The sequence below is a fragment of the Melopsittacus undulatus genome, chromosome 6 (assembly GCF_012275295.1).
Source record: "Melopsittacus undulatus isolate bMelUnd1 chromosome 6, bMelUnd1.mat.Z, whole genome shotgun sequence".
NCBI lineage: Eukaryota > Metazoa > Chordata > Aves > Psittaciformes > Psittaculidae > Melopsittacus > Melopsittacus undulatus.
The window spans coordinates 35,505,666-35,529,453 of NC_047532.1; the positions used below are offsets into that span (position 1 = coordinate 35,505,666).

The following is a 23,788-nucleotide window of genomic DNA, read 5'->3' on the forward strand; positions in this document are numbered from 1 at the left end:
ATTGCATGTGTATGTGTGTGTGTGGTTATTGCACAGATAGTGATCTGAACATGAGTGATTTTTCACACAGCCTTTACAAGTGCTTTCTTGCTTCCTCCAGGCCTCTGTTTCCTTGAGTAAAGGCACACCCAGCTACTGACTACATTCCTTTCCAGATGACATGGCTGTTCAAGGGAAAACTCTGATAATGTTGTGCCCTCTCATCTGTGTTAGACCACTTCCATAGGAGAGTGTTGTATCTCATGAGTAAGTATGTTCACATCTGTTCTAAACTTTAACTTTTATTATAGCTAGAACTGTCTTCTTCAGCAAGCCATACTTTTTACTGAATAAGAGAATTAGCTGCTATTGTACCAATGTTGCAGGCTAAAGCATCTTTTTTTCTACTAATCTGAAAGTGATCAAAACTGTAAGACTAATTTCTCATAGTATTGTTGCTATTCTGTGTTTAGAAAATAGTAACTTCCTTCTTTGGACATAAAAATAGGATATGACCACCAGCTTTTATAGAAAATAACTCAACATGTTCAGGTCCATGGAAGACAATGCCACTTTCATCACAGTGGGATTGGATTAAGTGATAAAAGAAGCAAACCACAAGCGTGACATGCAAAGTCTCCTTATCATTGCTTCTTTCATCTAATTACACGATTGTACATTAAAAAAAAAAAACAAACAAACAAAACACCACCAAAAAATCACAACCCAATAACATTATTTTATCTCCAGTCCATGTGTAGCTCAAATGTTTTTTAATAGCACAGACTTTTTTTTTTGTTTAACTGAAGGATTTATAAAGTACACTACTTTGAGTATACCATACTGATAATACATTTTTTAGCAGCAACTTTAGTCTGTATTTCAGTGGCACACCAAGCAAACAGATAAGAAATAAGTTCACTTTCAAATTTACCCTTAGATAATGAGCATCTAATGGTTTGAAGCAACAATACCATGTTGTAATTTTTAATCTAGATACATCACTGCTTTGCATTAAAGCCCTACATTTTTTTTAATCTTTTTTTTTTTTTTTCTGAGAAAGCCCTCACAGGTGAAAATCCATGCACGATGTCTGCTACAAATTAAACCATTCAGCGTTCCCTGGAAAAATCTCATAGTCTGGGGGTAACTTAGTAACAATTACATAGTGCAGACCAGGAAGAGCTGCACAGTTCCTGCCTTCTGTTTGGGTATGTACTACACAAAGAGGCTTTAAAGTGGTCACTAACTACATTCAGTTGTTTTCATATACTTCAGTGAAGAAGAGCTGTATATAAAAAGAAAGCTTCTATTCCCCCCAAATAAATCATAGAATCATAGAATAGTTAGGATTGGAAATTATGGAAAAAAAATAATACAATGGAACAGTAGACTTATTACATGAAATTTCACTACAGAAGGCATATATATGCATCGCACACATGCATTCACACTTTGAAAAAACAGTTTGTCATGCAAATGAATTATTTTATTTGCACTTGGGGGTATTGTTTGAAAGGCTTTTTTTATATTATGCTCTTGCTAATAGTTCTATATTAATATAATTTTCAAGAAACTTCTGTAAAGGTATACTTAAGAAAAATGTACTGTGTTTTTTAACAAATGTGTCAGTGCTTAAGTTTCTGGTTTTTATCTGCATGCATTTCATAGCTGTTTGTTTCTCAGGTAGGCTTAAACTTTGGTTGGCATCTCAGAACACACACAAAGCATATCCTATGCGTGTAGACAACTGTGCTGTGGTTTGTTTAATACAAAGAGCTGGTGTATATTACAGTTTTGCAAAAATAGCTATGTAAGCAGACATCCCTTGCCAACATCTTCAGGCCAGCAAAACCTCTAATGTGAACACGGTGGAAAAAAAAACCAAAACCAAACCAAAACCAAACCAACAATTGAACTTGTGTCAGCTTAGTTCATGTTGTTTCATAAGTTGATGTAATTCTGCTGGCAAGGAAGCTATGTGAATATCTATAGATGACTGCTCATTCATTTCAGAAACAGCTGTGCTAATCAAAAAATTGCATTAATGTTTGTGTCTCAGGGGTTATTCCTCTTACAGTAATGCCAGTGGAATGGGACATACAAACACTGCTCATCACATCAGTACAAAGGCAGATTTCACATAAGCAATTTGGAGCAGTGATTTGGGAAAAGCTGTAGTGTCTGGTTTGCAAACAGCTGAAGCCCTGTCAGTAGTCACTATGCTACAGCTGCTGCTTTAAGCTTCCTCACTGAGGTTAGGAAGGCTCCTCCCAAAAAAACAGTTGAACAAAATACATAAAATACATAAGCATGCCATAATCAGTTTGCTTTGGGTAGCTTAAATTGCTGGTGAAAATGAGGTTTGCTAATACAGCTTACTTTGCACATAAATGGCTTACTTAGGAAACAAATTCACATTTGTGGAAATGGTAGTAGCGTTAAAAGGACAGAAACACAGCTAGTCATTATGACTTTCAGTTACTTCGGACAGATTTGGAAAATGATTTTTGGCCAAATTATCTGGGATAAGTAAGTCCAAAAATAGTCATGTAAAATAAACTGAGACCTAATCTGTTGCTTCAGACTAGAAGTCCATAATTGCAATAAGAAGGAATTGCTTAATACAATATGATCTTATTGGCATGAATTGTTCTGGAATAGTTACGTCAGTCTGGCTCCCTGTGTGAACTCTGCTGACAATACCAGAATAACAACCCAGCTAACACGACTGAAATACACAGGAGAAGCAGCTGAAGAAGAAAAACATTCCGGAATAGCTCTGCAAATATTAGCTGAAGGGTAGCATAAAATAGTGCTGAGAATCATACTAGCATGAAAAATACTTTTTCTAGCCTAATTTAACTTGCAGGAATATACAACAAGATACACCATTCTTTCTTGGTAATAAAAACTGCATGTACACAGAGGGTTTTCTGGTGTAGATTTTGCCAGGAAACAAAGCTAATAGTTTAATTACAATTATTCAGATTTCTATTTTTGAAGTCTTCCAGTTTGCATTTCCTATGTCCAACACAGGAAGTGTATGATTTGCTCAAGCTTAGCAGAACAATTTCAAATGAGACGGATTATTCTGACATCTGCTATTGCTGTTAGTGTAAAATATTTCAGCTGTTACCTAGTAAGTGTGTAGATACATATAAATAACAGTCTTATACTTCATAATGCATCATGAAGTGTTGATGGTTGCACTTGCTGCTCAGCCCTCTGCATTTACCTTTCCCCACTTTGTAGAAGGTAAGTCCTACATAACTTGTTCTATGTATTTTTGAATTGCTGGATCCTCTGTTGCTCCTAGTGACTAGAAACAACATTCATGATCAGTATTCCCTGTTTTCATCATGTGTTTTCTTTTTGCCTGGAAAGTCATACTTGGTACTGATTTTTAACCTTTGTGGGAGACCAAACAGCGATGAGAGGGAAATTGTTGTTCTGGGAAACATGAAAGTTGACTAGTATAAAACCAGACATTTAAGATGTGGTCCTGCCATTGAGTACACACGTGACAGCAAGAATAGTTAGCAAAGCAGAAAAATAAGTACTTCTCTTCCAGGTCCCTTTTTGCTTAGCTGCATAGGGAAAGGCCTGCAAGTGGGGGTGTATGTAGACCAGCAAGCAAATTTAGTTTTCAGGTGGACAGAAACAGGCAGCAGGGGACACCTGAACATCTCATGCTTGGACTGGGCTCAAACAGTGATCCACTGAAAGAGACCAACTTCATCAACACCACAGGCTAAGACAGCTCCTCTGTTACAGGAATGGTTAGGGTGAGTACACACTTCCACTTCAGACTGTTTGCTGCCTGCCAGCAAACCTGAACTGCAATCTCCAACAAGAACTGAGAAATATTTGTGAAACTTGTAAATTCTTAGATCTTAAAAGATACATTTGGATGTAGAAGAACACAATGGTGATTTTAAAAGCCATTCATGTCAAATTATTAGCCAATTCCTAAAATTCAGAGTGAAAGTGTTTACAAGTTTTGTCTCCGTAACAGCATAAGTACTAACGGAGAGATTTCTCCAAAATTAGGATTGCTTAGGACTTCTGCTAAAGACAAACCTAACAGGACAGAAATTCTTCTGTTATCTTACGGTAGATTTACAAACACAAAACACATGAACAGCTGGGTAGAGAAGCTTCCCAGCTTCTACAGTTCTGGTATTTTAAGCATCTGTTCTAAGGAGTACTACTTTGAATGTTCACACACACACAAGCACACCATGGTAAGATAGATTCCATAAAGTGAAATTCAGTTTTATATTATTTACTTTTCTTTTTGGAAGAAAAAAAAAAACAACCCAAGCCTAACAAACCCAACACCATCCTCCCCACCCCCCCAAAAAAAACCCCAACAAACCCCCCAAAACCAAACCAAAGTAAACCTACTTTCACAGAGCGATATGGAAAAGGAAAGAGTAAGATCAGTAGAAGTTTCTTACATATTTAATGATGGTAAACAATGTACTTATTGTGTTTTGCAGCATATTTGGTCACTATAGTTTGCATCTTAGCCTGAATATTACCTACATTTTGGGCCAATCAGAATGCAACTATTTAGAGTGGTGTCCCAAACTTTGTTATTTTCACAGATGGAGTGAAAGATGGCCTTTCCTTATGTAGTTAGAATAAGTTCTAATAAAGAATCTAGAAGAAACAAGTTGTAAAGCTGATGATTATGGTAATTCCTAAAATGTATTCTAAAATTTATTACACACACAAAGCTGCACTTTTATGTACATAAAAGCACTCTGCTCACTATATGCCACAGAACTACTGTTAGCCTTTAAAACCTGTCACATTTCAAACAAATAAAAATCCAGACCCTAAATGAAATAATAGTATTTGCTATGGATACAAATAATCTCATGGACAAGTGAAATTTCAATATACAACTGCAGTAATAAAACTGCCACAACTTAAAAATAAAATCAGCAAGAGTATTTAAAAAAATAGATTGTGCTGTAATATACCTGATCCTGAGCACAAAGCCAAGCACAGTGTGAGAGAAGACTTCCTTCCCTTTGTTTAGAGCAGTAAGGACCAGCAGAGCTTTACTCATGGAGTTTTGCCAGGTTATTCCTAACCTTGGGACTTCCTTTCCTACACACTATCTATTGTTAATCTTACAAAGTCACAGCATAGGAAACAGGCATTCTTACAAAAACTAGGACTGAAACAAAGTCACCATTTGTACCTTTGACTCGATACATGGACACATTTCCTAAACAGCACTAAATTTAAACCAGTAATATATTTAACATTAAATTCAAAACACAGTGTTAAGACAAAATCTTAGTTCAGTGGGTTTTCTGTTAAATGAGAATTGTAGGCCTAATGCAAAGTTCAGGTATTGATTTTATTTATGTATGTGTAGATCTAAATTAACTCTATCGCTGTTTAGATGAAAACAGCTTTCCACACATAATTCAAAGAACATCTAATTAATCAGCCAGGTGAAAAAATACTTGGTCCAGTACATTAAAAACTCCTGAGAAAGCGTGGCAGGGACAAGAAAAAGTGCAAGAAAATAAACCTTACAGAAGATCCTAAATACACTTCAGAGATGAAGAACTGATTCAAACCTGGGTCAGAGACTTAAACGATAGATTTTACAAAATAGGCAGTGATTATATGAGTTCATTCAGAGGATTAAAAACCAGAGCAGGAGGAAGAAAAGTGTTGCCTCTTGAATTTACTTAGTGCTTAAAGAATACAAGCATTTTTCAACACCAAACAAATTATGTTATCCTGAGCTTTAAGAACTGGGGGTTATATTATGTTCTTAGCTAAGTGGCTTAGCAAATTCATTAGCAGATCAAGAAAGAATGCTTTAGTTATTGAAAACTGTAAGTTCTATTGTTTTCAGTTTAAAATTAATCATGAATTCAAAAAATATAAAGTGAAATACATCCCAATCTAAGTATTGAGACAAATAATTCTTACTGCAAGACAAAACACCGAAATGATTACACAGCCGAACATCTCCTTTGTAGACTATAAAAAACAAACTTTCTGCCCCCTGCTGTTTAGACCAGGAAAAATAAACTGGGATACAAATCTGTTGAGACATGTATAGCTAAGGCTGAGCCTAACTTTGCTTTTGAGAAAATAATCCAGTTGGTACTTGAACTAGTTAGATGTTTAGTTGTTCTGTGCACTTAGACTCTGCACTGGCATGATGTTCGCCTGAATTTAGTGCTCCATGAAGAAGGTGCCAGAGAGCCACTCACAAGTTGCTGACTCTGTAAACTGAGACCATACTGACACCCACAGGAAGGGCAGCTCTGCAAAACGACATTAAATCTCAAACGAAACAAAACAGACGTTCTACATCAGGGTCAAAATATTATACTCCATATTCAAAAGATGTTATAGGTGAAGCAGTAATGTAATACACTCGGAACTTAACTGACGTTTGTAAGCTGCTTCAAGGTTACAATGTTGCACTGCCTACAGATTGACTTTGATTAGTCACTTTGGAAAAAAAGTCACTGAACTTTCTAAGACACAAAAAGCTTCTAGGACTGCTATCCAAAACTTCTATTTTGCTGAAGTCCTAAACTACAGCTACAGTGAGAAGCTGGAATAAAGAGAAAAACCTGGCCTACATATAAGCTGTTCTGTATTTCACCTGAAAATGTAGACCAATTACATGGAAATGAAAAAAAAAAAAAAGAAGTACCAATCGGAAATCCCAAGTAGGAACGCTTAATTACTTTTAAGTACCACATACTACATGTGAAGAAAATTTTGTGACTGTGAAAAAAGTCACCACATATGAATGGTAAATGAAACCCGTTACTGACTTGCATACAGGAGAGGAAATGAAGTTTGTTCGCACAATCATCACACTACACAAAGTAATTACAAAAAAGCAACTCCCTGTTCCAGGAAACTGGCCTCTTTAAGTGAATGTTACTGATTAAAGCACTTTTGCCAGGCAGAATTTTGGGAACAATAGCTCTCAGAGGTCCAAACATTCAAACCAACAAGAAAACAATGCATTTGGGACTATAAAGACCCAGTCAATGCAGACATTTGTGGTGTTGCCATGACAGACAGTAAACGCACAGCTATAGCCAAGATCTGTGTGTTACAGTTCCCTCTTGCCCATCTGTCCTCTTCAATAGCTTTATGATGCACCCTCACTAGTGACAGTATAACATTAGGAAAAATATTTAACCTTAGTCCCAGAAGCTACAAATATTTGCATTAAATTACAACTGAAAAATTATTTTTGATATAACCTTTAAGACTTCTTTCTTGAAAATGGAAAAGCATCATTTACATTGCAATACTTGGCTAGCCTTTCCTTTGTGAGCATACTACCCAAGCAAAGGGAATAAAATGATTGCATCTCAACACAAGATCCGATTCAGCAAAAGTTAGTACTATTAACCTGCCTCCCAGCCTGCAGTTTTGCTTCTGCCATTTCTCAGATCACCTTTTACCTCTAACCAGTATATGCTACCTCACATCTAGGGCATGGGGTTGTCTGTGGCAACTGCTCCCTGCAGAAAGCTGAGGCTGCCTAAGCAGGGGTTACAGCTGACTGTGTTAGAGTGGACTACCCTGGTCATACTTACTTAGAAGGGCAGAAAAGCAATGTAATGTCCAGCCTCCAAATTGACTGAATCTTCTGCAGGAAGATGGCAGCAGTCCCACATTGACTCCTGCATGTACATGGGTCTAGATGGAGGAACCTTTTTAGATGGAAGTGGTTAAGGACCATTTCCACCAGTATAGTTTTGTGAGTTTTTTATTTTATTAACTTCACAAGCAAAACCAAGGGAAAAAGATACTTGACAAATGTAAAAATAAATGTGCATCATATAATATTGGGACAGCTCTGCTTAATGTAGGAGAGCTCTTCAAGTGGAATACTAATTTAGAGCTAAGAAATTCTCAGTATAGCACACTGCATTTCTACATTTGCAAGTAAAGCAAAACCAATTACCTGTCTCCTATCAGGCAGGTGTGCCAGGTTAGCACCCAGAGGACATTTAGCCTATAATTATTACTGGTTCAAGATCCTGGCACAGGACAGCATTTCATCTGATCCAGATGTTTATTTTTCTTCAAAATCTATTTGTGAACACTGTTTTCAGTGATTTCACAAACTGTTCAGTAAGATGGTGACCACTGAACACTCCTATTTCATGTTGCGCACTATTCTCCTGCAATGATTTGTTTTCATTTCCCCCAGTGCCTGCTCCAGCTCCTGGATTAGGTGCAGTAGGGTGGAAGGGTCCGTCTGCAACACGTGGGCAGTCTCATCGCCGTTCTCATTAAGGTGTAGCTTTACAGTCACAGCAGGCTTGATCTGTTGTCTCAAACTCCTGCTTGCAAGCTACATGGCGGGGTTCAGATGAAACGGGAACAGGGAGACAAACAAACAAGGGTTATCAGCATTCACATTTACAAGACACAACTGGTTTTCAGGACCTGCTCGGAGGACTACTTAAAAATCCTTTTCACCCATATGAAACATACACACAATCCATTACTCAGTTTTCTCATTAGGCAATACTAATCCACTTGAATCAATGTGATAATATTTCTGAAAATCAGGTGATAATTTGAGATTGAATATATTTAGTATATGCAAATATATTTTAACACACTAGTGCAGCTATGAGACCAGTTTTTGTAAAGCAACAAATATACTGCATTATTACATATCCTAATCACCTCATAACTAGCTATCTCTGGTGCAATCACAAAATTATGTTGGTTTTAAACACATGAGAACCTGCTGCCTCTATTTCTTTAAACAATATAACTTGTTTAGTACTTCTTTATGATGTTGAAAACACATGAAGTAAAATGCTGAACACTGAGAACAGCAGTTACCTGCACGTCCAGTCTCCACTCAAGGTTGTGGTAGCTGGGAAGCCTTGGTGCCAGCTCACCCAGAACATTCCTGATCTCTTTCCTGTTATCGAGGTACAGCTGGAGCAGCAACTTGTTCAGTTCATCTGAGAATCCCAGAACATGAATGGAATCTTGGAAGTCTGTCTCAGAAATCTAGAAGTAACAATTTAGGCCTTAATACAGAACTGTGCAATAATCATTATTTGTTGAGAAAAAAACAAAACTAAGTAAATATTACATACGCTATGGTAAAGTTGTTCTCCTGCATGAACATATGAGGACAGATCTACACTCAGGACAAAACAAACAATCCACGTTAAGGAATTTACATTTGTTGATGTATTACTGCTGGTTATTATGAGTTTCAGGAACAGTTTTAGACCAGTTTTTTATAGAAAAAAATTCAACACCCTCACATTTAAGCCTTCATACCAGAGAACAAAATGCAATACAACAAAGCATCTGAGCTTTGTCACGAGAAGTACATATTTTGGTCATCAATTTATCAACAGTATGTAAACATAACATCAATACTCAAATACTCTGAAATGACCTGAATGTTGGCAGATGTAAGCAAGCACCAGGAACAGCTTCAAGGCCCATGTGACAGTAACTCAGCACGGCCCCAAGAAGCTGACTCTCTCAGCTTCAGCCTTTGTGCTGAACCAGAGACAGGTGGTTCACCCTTACAGCAGCAGTTACATATTCAACAGCAAGCATCATGCCTTTACAGCACATTCATTCATAAACACATTCTGTGATCAGCTATATGCTGCCACAGTACCCTGTATTTATCTGTTATTCAAGTCACCCTATCTCCCTCTAGGGAAGATTCTGCACTATTTCATTCCCTCCTCCACCTCACTTCACAATGCCTGCTTGAGTTTTATTTGGAATGCCTTGTCTCTTTATCCTTTCTCCATGTTGTCATTGTTCAAATGTCCTACTTTACCGAAAGTAAGAAGTTCTCCTAATGGAAACCGTAATTATATTATTAATACCTGTTTACACCCACCCAAATTTCTGATGACAGGAGCTGGAAAAGCTCTCAAACCCACCACACCAGATAAATTTTACAATGCTTATCAGGCAGCTAGAACAGCACACATCCTGTGCAGCAGCTGAACAATAAAAACACCTTTGCTCAAGTTTTGTTATTTAGAACACGCTTAGTCCTGAAGTATACTTCACTATACCAACTAAATTATTGCATGTTCTCCCTATATATTATTAAAGCAGTGTCAAGTCTTAGCTTCAGACATGGAATAGAAATGCCAGTCCTCCACACAGACACAGTGCTTCAGTAAGAGACACCTTTTTTTGAAATTAACACATGCCATCAGAATTGGGAACTAAATTTTCTCTATTCATGGGTATTTTCAGAGCTGTACGTGTTTAGATGACACCTCTTGGTGTATCCTTGAATTTGAGAACAAAGGGATCCTCACCATAACTTTGGAACTTTCAGTGAGAAGGTATGTCAGTCCTTCCACTCCATGCTGAATGGTGTCAACGTCGACGTTAAGTTTTCCTTTAAGGAAAGCATAAGGTACCTTTTACTTCCCCATTAAGCTGCCAGAGCACCAACGAAAAAAACCTGCAAATTCATCCCAAGCCAATTTACAAAACATGCGTAAAAAACCGGAGAAGGTTGCACACCCGTCAAATACGAATGTTAAGGGGGACAAACAGGCAGTTCGACCCCCCACGCAAAACAACCCAGAACCCCCAGGAGAAGCCCAAACCGCTTCTCACGGCTCAGTAAAGAACCTGCTCGCCACCGCCGAAGCCGGGCTCGCGCACGCAGCAAGGCAGGATTTGCCGGGCCAGCCCGACACTCGGTGACATGACCCTATACTGGGTTGAGCCAAGTCCTCTCTCCCCTACCCCTCGGGCTCCGTGCAGCCCGGGTACCCCAGCCACTACCCGTGCCTTACTGGCGGCCGCCTCGTAGGCCCGCGGCGCCGCGCCCCGCCGCAGCAGCTCCACCGCCAGGCGCCCCAGCTCGCCGACAGCTGTAACGAGAGAAAACAACTCCGCTACACCCCCGCCGCGGCCCACGCCCGTGCCGGGTCTTCCCCGCCGCCGACAGCGCAGCACCCCGAACCCCACCCCCCCCCCCCATGGTGCCCATCTCGGTGCTGAACCTGCGGCGCCCGCCCGCGGCAAACACTCCAGATCCGCCCTCTGCGCCTCCGACAACACCACCAGCATCGCCGCAGCCTGCGCAAGAAAGGGTGCGGCTCGGCACCGGTACGCGCCTGCGCGGGCCTGTGCGGGGCGTGGAGGTCCCTCCTGAAGGGAGGCGGGAAGTAATGAGGTGGATGCGGCGACCATGAGCATTTGGGGATATCGTGACACCATTCTCGGTCCTGCCGAGTTGCGCTGAAGTGACGTAAAGGATCCCAATCCGTTGTGCCCTTTGGTTCCCAGAAATCATAAACTAAAGGTGATTAGACAGTAAGTTTGAAAATGAGAAAAACAAACACAAATCTTATGCTTGAAAAGCAAGTGTAAAAATGGTGGGAAAAAGTAAAATAACAGTGCAGATAACATGCATGAAAAAAGGAGGGGTAAAAACCCCACAAACCTGAATATCTATACATAGAATCATAGAATACTTAGGGTTCGAAAGGACCTTAAGATCACCTAGTTCCAACCCCCCTGCCATGGGCAGGGACACCTCACACTAAAGCATGCCACGCAACTCTTCATCCAACCTGGCCTTGAACACCGCCAGGGATGGAGCATTCACAGCCTCCCTGGGCAACCCATTCCAGTGCCTCACCACCCTAACAGGAAAGAATTTCTTCCTTATATCCAATCAAAACTTCCCGTTTCAGTTTTAACCCATTACCCCTTATCCTGTCACTACAGTCCCTAATGAAGAGTCCCTCCCCAGCATCCCTGTAGGCCCCCTTCAGATACTGGAAGGCTGCTATGATGTCTCCATGCAGCCTTCTCCAGGCTAAACAGCCTCAACTTTCTCAGCTTGTCTTCATATGGGAGGTGCTCCAGTCCCCTGATCATCCTCATGGCCCTCCTCTAGACTTGTTCCAACAGTTCCATGTCCATTTTATGTTGAGGACACCAGAACTGTACACAATACTCCAAGTGAGGTCTCATAAGAGTGGAGTAGAGGGGCAGGATCACCTCCTTTGACCTGCTGGTCATGGTTCTTTTGACGTAGCCGAGGATACAGTTGGCTTTCTGGGCTGCAAGCGCACACTGAAGCCGGCTCATGTTCATTTTTTCATCAATCAACACCCCCAAGTCATTCTCCACAGGGCTGCTCTGAATCTCTTCTCTGCCCAACCTGTAGCTGTGCCTGGGATTGCTCCAACCCTTGCACTTGTCACGGTTAAAATTCATGAGGTTGGCATCAGCCCATCTCACAAGCATGTCAAGGTCCCTCTGAATGGCATTCCTTCCCTCCAGCGTATCAACCAAACCACACAGCTTGGTGTCATCGGCAAATTTGCTGAGGGAGCACTCAATCCCAATGTCCATGTCACTGACAAAGATGTTGAACAAGACCGGTCCCAACACCGATCCCTGAGGAACACCACTCGTTACTGGTCTCCAGCTGGGCATTGAGCCATTGACCACAACTCTTTGCATGCGTCCAGCCAGCCAGTTCTTTATCCACGGAGTGGTCCGTCTATCAAACTGATGTCTCTCCAACTTAGAGACAAGGATGTCATGTGGGACAGTGTTGAACACTTTGCACAAATCCAGGTAGATGATGTCAACTGCTCTACCCCTGTCCATCATTTTTGTAGCCCCGTCATAGAAGGCCACCAAATTGGTCAGAAAGGATTTCCCCTTAGTGAAGCTATGCTGGCTGTCACCAAGCACCTTATTGTTTTTCATGAGAGTTGGACATATGAGTGAACTTCTCTAGGAATCCTGATAATTGCCTGAATGGCAGCTCATTTCCTTTGTGCCAGGAACATCAATAGGACTGCAGAGAAATAGACAGTACACTGGCAAAGAAAAAAATATACACAAAGCCAAAGACTGGAAACATACAATGAGCCAACAGGTGATACACGCTATATGACCCCCACCTTCCTACCTTCCTTTCCCCTCCCTCTCCTTCTATCCTACTACTTTTTGTGGTTAATGTAACATTTCTCCAGGGTACTTTTCTGGTTGATTTTTTTTTTAATACAGAGTGGGGAAAACCATCTTGTCTACTGCACAATGCTGGAGTTCGATGTGGCAGCTAGTTGAGGCCTTTCCCTCGATGGGTACACCCCACCATTCCCCAGGACCGATGGACTCCACAATGACGTAGACGCATGGCGGCTACGTTACTCTCCGGCACCTGATCCCCACGTACTTCGGCGGCACAGTTCCGCCGTCCCTCACTCCAGCTGAGAACTCGAGGGTGACAGCAAACTTCGGCCGAGCCCTGATTCTGTCACACTCGAAGGGTTGAGTAGGCCGCTCTGGCAGCCAACACCGGATACCCGTGATAACAGCTACGGTGCTCGCTTTCCTCAGGTTCCACTGCTGCTGACAACTCAAGCGACAGAGTAAGTCCAACAACCAACCACCTAGCCCGCGCACGGTGAACCCCAACCACTGGCAGCCATAACGGCCGCAACCATCTCCCTGCCTCACGGCAGGTGCGGCCCCCTGGAGACGTATACAGGAAGCCCCGCCCCTCGCGGGCGGGATCAGTCTCTAAGCCCAGCTCCGCCACTCACCTGCTAAGTCTGCCCCGCTTCCGGTGCTAGTACTTGAGTGGCAGCCCAGAAGCGCAATGGCTTGTCCCTTGGCCAACGTCTCTTTTTCCTTGGCGGTGGGCAGGACTTCCGCTGTGGCCGTGAAGCGGACGGAGGGCGCCATGGAGTCGGCCTAGGCGCGGCTCTCGGCTCCCCGCGCCGGGCCCTGTGCCGGGCCCGCAGGTGAGGGCCGCTATGTCGGGGGCGCAGTCGAAAGGTTCTCTCGGCACCTTTCTCTGCTGCTGGGCATCCTGGCTTCGTGGCGGTTAAGGAGTTACCTGCTCTGTCACGCTATTGCGCAGCGCTTATTTGCTTCCACCCTCAGAGTAGCGAGGCGGGGCCGTCTGCTAGTGAGACTTTGGCGGAGCCACGGCCGGGCCAGCTGCGGTGAGCCTGGCTGCCCCTTTCCGCAGGCCCTCACCACAGGCTGCGCGGAGGTCCGCCTCATCAGGAGGGAGGGGGCGAAGGAGGGAAGGAAAGAGCTGAAAAGCTCTTCGAGTGTTGCTACAAACTGGGTAAAGCTTTGGGTAGTCTTGCTCTGACATGTTACGGCCCCGCCTGGTGTGTGGTTTCCCTGGGGCTGGCTGTGTGCTGTGAGACTGGTTGTGCTTGGAAGAGAATGATTATCGTGGAGCCTGGCTGTCTGACAACCCAGTTGCTTGCAGAAAGATGGCAGCTGGTTGAGAGGAATAGCTCGTTCGTCTTACACATCTGAACACGGAGCTTGCTGTATGTGCGTTAGTTTTCAGTTCTGTGGATAGGTGGATGTTCAGTTCTGTTGATGGAGATTTAGAATGTTGTCACTGAATTTGTGTCAGGACAGGATTTTTATGTGGTCTTATGATTTTTGGGATTGTTGTAAGCATTGTAATCCTATTCAGCCCTGGAGTAGAAATATACAGATATGCGAGGTTTTTTCACTAATGGAAAGGAAAGAGCTGTTCTCTTCAAAGTTGTATAAGCATAATTACTCAGATAAGGAATTGCTTTGTGTTGTCTTCTGCTGTGAAAGACTTTTTGAGCTGATAGAGAGATAAGCATCAAATTTTTAGAAGCTTTTATGTATTTTGTGGAGCTTGGCTTCTGGATAGTTGCCAAAAACTCTGAAGATTCTGTGTCCCAAATCATGTAATGTCTTTATGACATCTGTCTTAAACGTGCTCCTAAATCTTCTTCACATTGGCAAGCGTGAAACTAGTATTTTTGGCAGGCTGTAGGGATTGTATCCAGAAGAATGAATTTCACTGAAATTGCTTATTTTGGTTTGGGAGTCAGTGCATTGTGTGTTTCACAGCCCCTATTATTAATGCAGACAATACCCTTAATGAATTAAGTGGTAGGCAAGACATTCTTTGTGTCCAGTACAGCAGATAGCTGTATCTATTATGTGTTATCCTTGTGTTAAGCTTATCCAGCCATCCTTATCTTCTGGTGAGAAGGGAGGTTTTGCTCTCCTCTTCCTTTGAAAGTGTAATCAGAAACATGTTATCTGTTGTACAGACAACAGTACTACTGCTGCCTTTTCTTCATGGACAATACTTTGGTATATTTCAAGTTAGTGTGTTTACTTTATGGTTGTCTTGCTGCTTGTAGGTGAGCTGTAATACAGCACACCCCACGTTCTCCTCTCTTCAGTTCTGACCTGGTGATCCTGTTCAGTCTCCTGAGGGAGCAGTGTAGCTCCTCAGTCTTGTGAGTGTGGGAGGAAAAATTATTCTCAAAATACTTGGAGTTACTTAAGGAGAACTTACACTGGAAAATCAGATGTAAAATGCTGAAGACTAATGCAGAGTCAAGTTTAACTTCTTTTGTGTGGTTTACTGTATAGTCTTTAATTATATAAACCTATATTTCTGTGTGCTCTAAGCTGTCTTCTTCAGTTAAGAGTGTAATCTATAAAAGAGCCACAGAATTTCAGGAATTCTAAGGTTTGTGTTTTTTGTGGGTTTTTTTGTTTGTTGGGGGTTTTTTGTGTTTTTTTTTTTTTTTATTTGAGGCAATAGTTCTTAGGCCCAGAAAAATCTGTGTGTAACTCTTTGACAGAGAAGACTGCACTGTGCATACATGTTGTTAGCAAGGACAGCTCTAGTTCTGGTGTTTTTCTGACTTGTTCAATACTGTTTTAATATTTCTCTGTCTTGTAAGGTACGTGCTGAATTTACGGTCTTGGTTAAAATACTGTGGTAGCTTCAAGTGTATTGTTTCTTCTGTCTGGTAGAAGTTGTTATTCTTTTGATTTTTTTTTTTTTTTTTTTTTGTTCTTTATCCTTTCAGATTCACTGACATCCTCCTTTTTAGGCCAGGCTAATAAGGGGAACTGGTAAATCTTAATCTAGAAATAAAAAATCATGAATGTCACAACTAATTACAGGTTCCTGTGACTGTAGCTTCTGTTCCGCTAACTAGTTGAAAGTTGCACAAAGTATCATGTCTGAATGACCAAGTCAGAATCATGAGAACTGTTTTTGAAAATACCAGCTGTTTCTTCCCATTAGTAATGGTGAACTTTAATTATCTTCATGTTAGTGTAAGTTTAAATCAAATTTAACTGACCAGTATTTGCTGTAATTAATGCTGAGGACCTCTGATCATGGGACAGTGCTTTTTTGCTTAAAAACACCATATAGAATATGACAGTAAAACCGAAGTTCTTAGGTACTTCTTGATTGTGAAAGAAAATGTAGTAGTCCTGAAAGAAAATGTAGCAGTCTTGGCTGTGATTCCTCAGTTAAGTCAGCAAAGATACAATTTTCACTATGAAGTATCTACGGTCAAATCCACATAGAACCATTTAAACAAGAAGACTCATTTTTGGGGTTTTTAACATATCATACAAGCAAGTTGAATGACCTAATTGAGTTCAATTAGAAGTACTTCCAATTTCTCCAACAAAAAAAGTTAGAGGATATCTGGATGGTCTGATAACAATATTAATTATGTACCATCTAATTTTAAAACTTGAACTTGAATTTTTTTAACTATTATAGCAATATTGGATCCAATGTATTTGCTGCTGTTTTGTGTTACCACTATTTTAATTTTGTCATTTGAAGTAATTCCTCACTGCAGGATTATAAGAATCGCTGCAGAGGCTTTGGCGTTCATTTGTGGACCCAGCAATTCCTGTAAATTCAGCAACGCAAGTGGCTAGATTTCATGCTGAAGGTAGAACTTAGTTGTTGCTTGTTTCATACTCTGAAGTAGGTAGTGTACTGAATCATATGTTTTTTGTTGAATATGTTGGAGGCTTGAATGTTGGATTTTTTTTTAGCTCAATCACATTTGGGTGTGAGTTTTTATAAGGGACATAAGGTATTTCATACCTCTGTTTTCTTAAGAGATTGCCTGTGCGTGGTAATGCTATATAGCTAAGCCAAAGAGGAATGTGAAGTTCCTCTGTAGACAGCTAATCATTGTCTGTCTTAAGACTGGATTATGACTAGCAACAGTGCAAAAAGAAATTGTCATATGTAGCTTGTCAGTGGAGAACAGAGGTCATGATCTTGGACAGTGAGTTGTGTTTTCACAGTGAAAGGCATTTGGAAGTGAGAGCTGCGGAGGAGGTTCTTCCTGGCTGCTCTCATAAACAGTGACTACTATTGTTCTCATGGGGATATTCCTGATGCCAGATGTTTTCTGGGAATTAATGGTGATCAGGCTGCACACTCATATGTTATTGTATCCCCGGTTAGTTAGAGGCTGTATTAGGGTACTTACCCATTACTATTTGTTCCATTACTATTTGTTCCAAGGAGTTTTTGTTGTTAAAACAGTCCTCTTCAAAGAAAAACAGAAAGGTATTTGTTTAAGCACTAAAATGTATTGCCTCACTTGGTGAGTAGTATTGTTTGGAATCAACTCATTCTCTGTCACTCCTTGTTAAGACCCTGTCCAGCAGACTTGCCTGTTGTCCAGGCGGGTTGTAATGAAGAATCTCGCTTATCTTTCCTCTCTAAGCTTATGTGCTTGTAGCTGTCCCATTGAACCTGTGTACTAGGGTCAGATCATAAGAGCATGCCACACAGAAATGAGTCATAGTTGTCCCTCATGTTCTGTAGATGGAAGTGCTGCTGTTAAATGATCTAGGTTATTCTGTAGCTAAAACACATCCTTTTAAAATGCACGTTCGGAAAACATCTCCAGTGTTATCAGTGCTTATATATAGGCTCATAGATTAAATCTGTTTTTGTGACTTAGAGTATTGATGCAGAACATGTTGTATTAGGACTTTGAAATTGTACATTGATACTGAGTTCTGTTTTAATCAAATGAAGTTGATAAAATGTGATGTCTGGGGAAAAGAAAGTAAAAGGGTTGAGTCAATAGAGAGGTACAGAAAACAAACACTGCTTTAATTCTTTTAGGGGCTGGGCAGAGACACATGGCAGTAATCCATCCTGTCTTTTGGGAACATCATATGGGACAGAAGGCTCAACATGTAGTGCCTGAGAGATGGGGAGAAGATAGATGGGTATCTGGCCAGTATTCTCACACAGCTCCATGTCTTTCCAGTTCAGGTTGCATTTCTAAACAGCACAAGTTAAGCTTAAATCTCAAACCCCCACATTACTGCAAGCTGTGGGAAGTATATTACAGGAATTTAACCCTCTTTAAAAGCATTAGGAAACTAGTAAGTCATGGGGGAAGTATTAAAAAGTACAGTTTATGTGGAAATCCAAGGATTCTGAAACTGGGAAGTGCTACTTTTATGGCTGGTTGTACAACTTCAGTTTATCCATTTTGCCCTTTTGTGTAGAAATAGCTATACAGTTTAATAAATTATGTTCTCATATTTTTCCACTACAGAACCTTACTAAAAGGCATCAGTTGTTACGTAGAAAGCTGAGATTTCTTCCTCTTCCTTGCCCAACCCAAGTTTTTGAATGCTTGATTTTGTGATTTATCTAGTAGAATCTTAACCTTCATGTGGATGTGTATTGCCTGTTGTTTCGATTACCAGCTGATAGACCCACATGAGGTTAAATGTTCATGGGCGTTTAATAGTATTCAGCATTTTAAATGAGAGCTTTGCAGAGACACCGCTTCTTACTACCTTGAGTATGATGTTTAGTAAATGTTGCAGATTAGTACCATGTTATTCTTATTTTGTTGGAATGCGAGAGCATAAATATGAGGGCCCTGTAATTGTGGAGGAAGTTGCTCCTTCACAGGCATATAGTAAATTCTGTGATCCTAAGGAGCAGACTTTGTCAGTCGTGGAAATGACATTTCAACCTGAATCATGTTTGTTGTCTAGACTAAGGACTCTTTTTGGTGCGAGAAAAATAGTTATTTGGAAGAGACAAGTGGAAAGTAATCTGTAACCTGTTTCAAAGAATACTGAGTTTCTAAACTGTGGATTAATATATTGTGTTAGCTTTTGTCTTTGCTGAAAATAATTGAAATGTTCAAAATCTGAACACTGTATCTTAACACTTGTGTTGTGTTTGATGTGCCAAATTTTGTGATTTAAGATACCCATGATTGTAAAATTGGCCAATTTTTGATAACGAGGGATTACAGAACAAAATCTATTCATTCAAATGTTTGTTTTCTGGCATGGTTGTTTGGGATTTTTGCTGGTGGTTCTTGGGTGTTTTGGGGGAATTTGGATTTTTTTTTTGTTGGTTGGTTGGTTTGTTTTTTTTGAGGGAAACATGAAAGTCTTAGTGACTTCATTAAGGGTATAGGTATCATTCATTGCTCATACAAGGAAGGCAGTCAGGGCCTTAATGGATTTTTTTAAATCATTAAAAATTCCTTTTAACTAGCTTCCTTCTAACCCCTCTACACACTTTTTTTCCTTGATTAATGATAAATCAGCCGTTTTTGAGAAGAGTTTCTGTCAAAAACCATGTCTGTTTCCAGATACAAGCTGTTGCTTTTTGCTCCTGTCTTTAATGAAAATTTATTAACAAAGCAGAATTAACTTCCGTTTAATACCATGAACTTGTGAAATGCATACAGCATAGTTTACAGAGTACTTGTACTCTTTTTTAAAAGGTCTTAAAAATGCACATAGTTCACAGGAGAGTAAATCTCCTGTCCAGACCGTAAGTCACATATGTACATGCGTGCATGCCACCAAAGTTTATAGAACTAGTTTGTATTACTTGCCTGTTGGTATCCCACTGTTTTTGCAAGTGTGTATTTAGAAATAAATAAATGCTCTTAGTACAACTATTTCAGGTACATGAAATTTTGCTAATTTGGATTTATGCTAGAAGAAGGAAAGATTAAAATTAACAATGTCTAAACATTATTAATAGCATATAAATGTTAATTCCTGTATATAGTTTGCATTGATACGTGTTTCCTAAAGCTCTTTGAAGTGATAATACTACAATTTTTGTTTTATGCATGCATTCCCATGGAGGTTACAAGGGCTTAGCAAAGAGGGCTTCTATCTCTAAAATAGTTGAATAAATTAAAGATTACTCGTAATCAAAAGTAAACATAGAACAAAGTTTTGCATACTACTTTAGAAAATTTTAACTGACCAGTAGAGCCCAGTAAAAATCACAGAGGAAAATATTTGTGATATGTCTTGACTCTGGCTTGTTTTTTTTTTTTGCAGGTGCTAAATAAAATATGCTGTTGTCAATAGGAATGCTGATGTTGTCTGCCACTCAGATATACACTATTCTGACTGTTCAGTTATTTGCGTTTCTGAATCTTTTACCTGTGGAGGCAGATATTTTAGCCGTAAGTATAAGAATTTTTTTCTACATAGATGAAATCTCTGTAAAACTGAATCTTCTTTTAAATTATTCTGTTAATGAATCAGTAAAATAAACGATATAGTAGGTTGCTCAGAATGGAATTGCCTCAATGTTTTAGTTAAAAAAATACATTTTCAAATGAGCTTGCGGATGATGTGTGCTCAGATACTGTGACAGTGAGAGAACTTCATTCCCTTACACATTTTAAAAGTTCAAATCTGACGAGATACCCTATGACATGTTATAATCCTGTTAAAAAATTTAATTATTCATTGCTTTAGACAGCAATATAAGTTTTGATGAACACCATTTTGTAGGTAATAGTATATAAATGAAGTAATATAATCTTTTGTGAGTAGTATAATTTATGTGTGCAAGAGGCTTTGTCAGTTAAGTGTTTGTGTGTGTTGCACCTAGATAGACATATATATATATATATTTTTAATATCTGATAATACCTGCTATCATTAAGAATAGTATTGTTGGTGTGTGTAGAATTTTAGATTATCAGGCTAATAAAGAATATAATGAACATAGGATTAGTGGTAAAAGTTGTTGCGAGGATATGTATTACCAATTTTATATATAATTAAACATAAATACTACAGTCTCCATAGTCTCTGCTACTTACAGTAATATCCAGGAGAGTTGTTAATATCAATTTAAGAGAGCTGCGTGAAAAAAACCTTGAAACTAAATGTTAAAATAAAAGTACTTAAAACATAGTGTTAATGTGGGGTTGATGAGTACTGCATTATGCAACTTGGATCTTTGGGATGTTACTGTTCTATTATTTTTTGTAGATACAAATTTTAAGGAACAGTGCAGATAGATAATTACTTTATTGTGGGACTTGCATCACCATTCTATTGTGAAATTTTAAAAATTACCTTCTACTGTAAAACTGAATTTCCCTCCTCCCCTTTCCTCTCTAACCAAGCACATGCTTCCTCTTTTCGTAAGAAACCTCTTTTTTCATTCTTGCTACTTCCTCTCTTAGAAAAGATACTTAAAACAAAACAATCCACCAACCTAAAAAAGGGGCATATTTTAAGTTTAGTTTAATTTCTTTTATTTAAACTTGTGTGCAGTATTTTAAAATAATTCCCACTAAACATGAAGTGTGTTATTAATGAAAAGTCTGGGTATTTCGGAAGTTATGGATCTATTCTCATGGGAGAATAGCATCAAGTGCTTTGGGTTGGAAAGGACCATAAGATCATCTAGTTCCAACCCCTGCCATGGGCAGGGATACAGTGGAATTGGGTTGTTTGCTTGTGCTGCTGTTGATTCCTTCTTTCTCCTGCAATAGGAAGGCTCCCAGTGCTGCTGGCTATTGTCAACTGAAGGAACATGTAGAAGGCTCTCCATCTCCCCCTGTTCTGAGAAATAGCACCTTGTAACAGAAAGATGGATAGAAAGGCTTTTCAAGGGTTTAAAAAGGGGGTTTTAAATGATTTCTGAGAATATCTTTGCAGCAGGAAATGAAAAGATGAACTAGGCACTTCTTTAAAGTTTGCTATAAAAAGAAGTCAGTGGAAAGCTTATGAGATACTCAGAGAGAATGTGTGCACACTGTGTCACATGGAGTTGAAGCCCTACAAATATTTTATAATCTTGTGAGATTTCATGGTTTAATGATTGTGGAGCAAGAGTCCGCTCAAATTTTGGGTTCTCCAACAAAAGAAATTATTTTCTGACTGATTTATGTGTATTATGCTTCAGTGTTCTTGTGTAGTTACAGCCTCAAATGAGGGATTATGTTTGTATAAAATAGTTACATGTATATGAAGCATTATTGTTTATTTTTAATATAATGGCTAAAAATAAACAGGCTTGTGTCTGACTCCCAGATTAAGTTAGGGCTTGCTAAGTGATTCAAAAGAGTAGCACAAGCTCAGGAAGGATGTTTTAAGAAGACAGATGAGTGAGTAGTGAGGATGGAGGAAGACAGGTTTTACTGGCACAGTGCTGTGCTATGTGATGGTAGAAGATCAGGAGAAGAGGTTTTTATGGAGCACGTTGATAAAACAGAACAAAAATACTTCCTTCAAATGTAGTACAATTCCTGTCTCTCCCCCCTCAATTTTATTAAAGTCTGTGGGAAGGCAGCTCCTTTGAAATTTTGCTCCTTTGAAAGAGTTAAGATAAATCATGGTAGTGTTTTTCTGTGAACTATAGTTTGAGTTTCTAAGTCTGGCTGTTAGGAAATGCCTTGTCCCTCTGAAAGAAACACAATCCTTACTTAACTGTTCTGTCTGACAACTGTGTAATATAATGAATAGGCAAATATGTCTGAGTCACTAAGCTATGTAATAAAACCAACCGATGTGCATTCAACTCAGTTATTGTATAATTCACAACTTCTGCAAGAAACTAACTTAATCCCTCGTACTGAAAAAATACAGCATACTTTTTTTTTTATTTGGTGTCAATTCTGCATTGGTTAGGCATATCATAGAGCTACAGAAGATGAACAAAGAGGAAGCCAAGTTTCCACAGATCTAAGGGTTCTGCTTTGAAATGAAAGTTCATAGTTAATATAAAACAAAACCATATAGTTTTCGGCTGCTAACCTGAATAGACAGCAGGTAATTTAGAAAGGGAGCTATTCTTTGCCTACAAGAAACCACCTGTTAGAAGTTGTTCTTCCCTGTATGTGAGCGAATTCAAAGGAAAAAAAGAAATAATACCCAAGCCAACAAGAACACCACCATCCAAAAAAAACCCACACCCCAGAACCTCAGCTTTTTTGATTTTTGAGCTTTCTGGGTTGTTTGTATTTTATAATCTGCAGGTATGATGGTGTTTGAATTGTAGACAGTAGAAAGAAAATTTAACATATGGATAATCTAACAGAAGATTTGTTACTTCTTTATTGACAACTAGTTAAGAAAAGCATGATGTTGCCATGACAAGTGGAAGAAGCAATTTTGTGATTTCATTGACATGGTCACAAGAGGTTCTATAAATACTTTAATGTAAAAAACCAAAAACTTGTTTTTCTCTTTATACCTGTTATCTATTTCTCTCTTGTTACAAACCTGAATTTTCTTTAAAATTTGTTTCTTTTAGTATAATCTTGAAAATGGAACCCAGACCTTTGATGACCTGCCTGCTAGATTTGGCTACAGACTGCCAGCAGAAGGATTGAAGGTAAAAAAAAAAAAAAAATATATATATATATATAAATCCCCACTCTATCTGTTGAACTGTATCTGCTGAATATTTCTTCTATAAGCCAAAAAAGGTAGAAGTTAAATGAATAGCACTGAGGAAAAATAAATACAGAACAGATTAATCTACTTCTCAAGCAAAACAGATGTGGAAAAGGTCTGAAATGAAACCTCAAGGTGACACCATTTTCATGCCCACTGGTTTTATTTTGGGAAAAAGTTAGAGCTGTGTAGTTGTTTACTGACTATATGAGAAACAGTGCAATTAAGTCATTTGCCC

At 39.4% G+C, this 23,788-nt stretch overlaps 2 protein-coding genes across 3 annotated transcripts in view; one reads left to right on the forward strand and one right to left on the reverse strand.

The window, feature by feature from the left end:
- Positions 1–5,340: 5,340 nt before the first annotated feature.
- Positions 5,341–11,118, reverse strand: COMMD2 (COMM domain containing 2). Of its 2 annotated transcripts, XM_005141154.4 has the most exons (5): positions 11,025–11,118; positions 10,815–10,892; positions 10,326–10,408; positions 8,857–9,030; positions 5,341–8,353 (listed from the first exon to the last, which is right to left on the reverse strand). In XM_005141154.4, exons 1-5 carry the CDS (start codon positions 11,089–11,091, stop codon positions 8,156–8,158), a joined length of 600 nt encoding a protein of 199 aa, XP_005141211.1. In that variant the 5' UTR covers positions 11,092–11,118; the 3' UTR covers positions 5,341–8,155. The 2 variants fall into 2 exon arrangements, with proteins under 2 accessions (XP_005141211.1, XP_030910800.1); XM_031054940.2 differs by lacking the exon at positions 10,815–10,892 and having other exon boundaries at positions 11,025–11,109.
- A 2,554-nt stretch (positions 11,119–13,672) lies between these two features.
- Positions 13,673–23,788, forward strand: part of RNF13 (ring finger protein 13) — a 36,120-nt gene continuing 26,004 nt past the window's right edge. Inside the window, exons 1-3 of the mRNA XM_005141155.3 lie at positions 13,673–13,793; positions 20,188–20,315; positions 23,408–23,488. Of these exons, the coding sequence (XP_005141212.1) occupies positions 20,202–20,315; positions 23,408–23,488 (195 nt within the window). The 5' untranslated portion in view covers positions 13,673–13,793; positions 20,188–20,201. The remainder of the gene's footprint in view (positions 13,794–20,187; positions 20,316–23,407; positions 23,489–23,788) is intronic.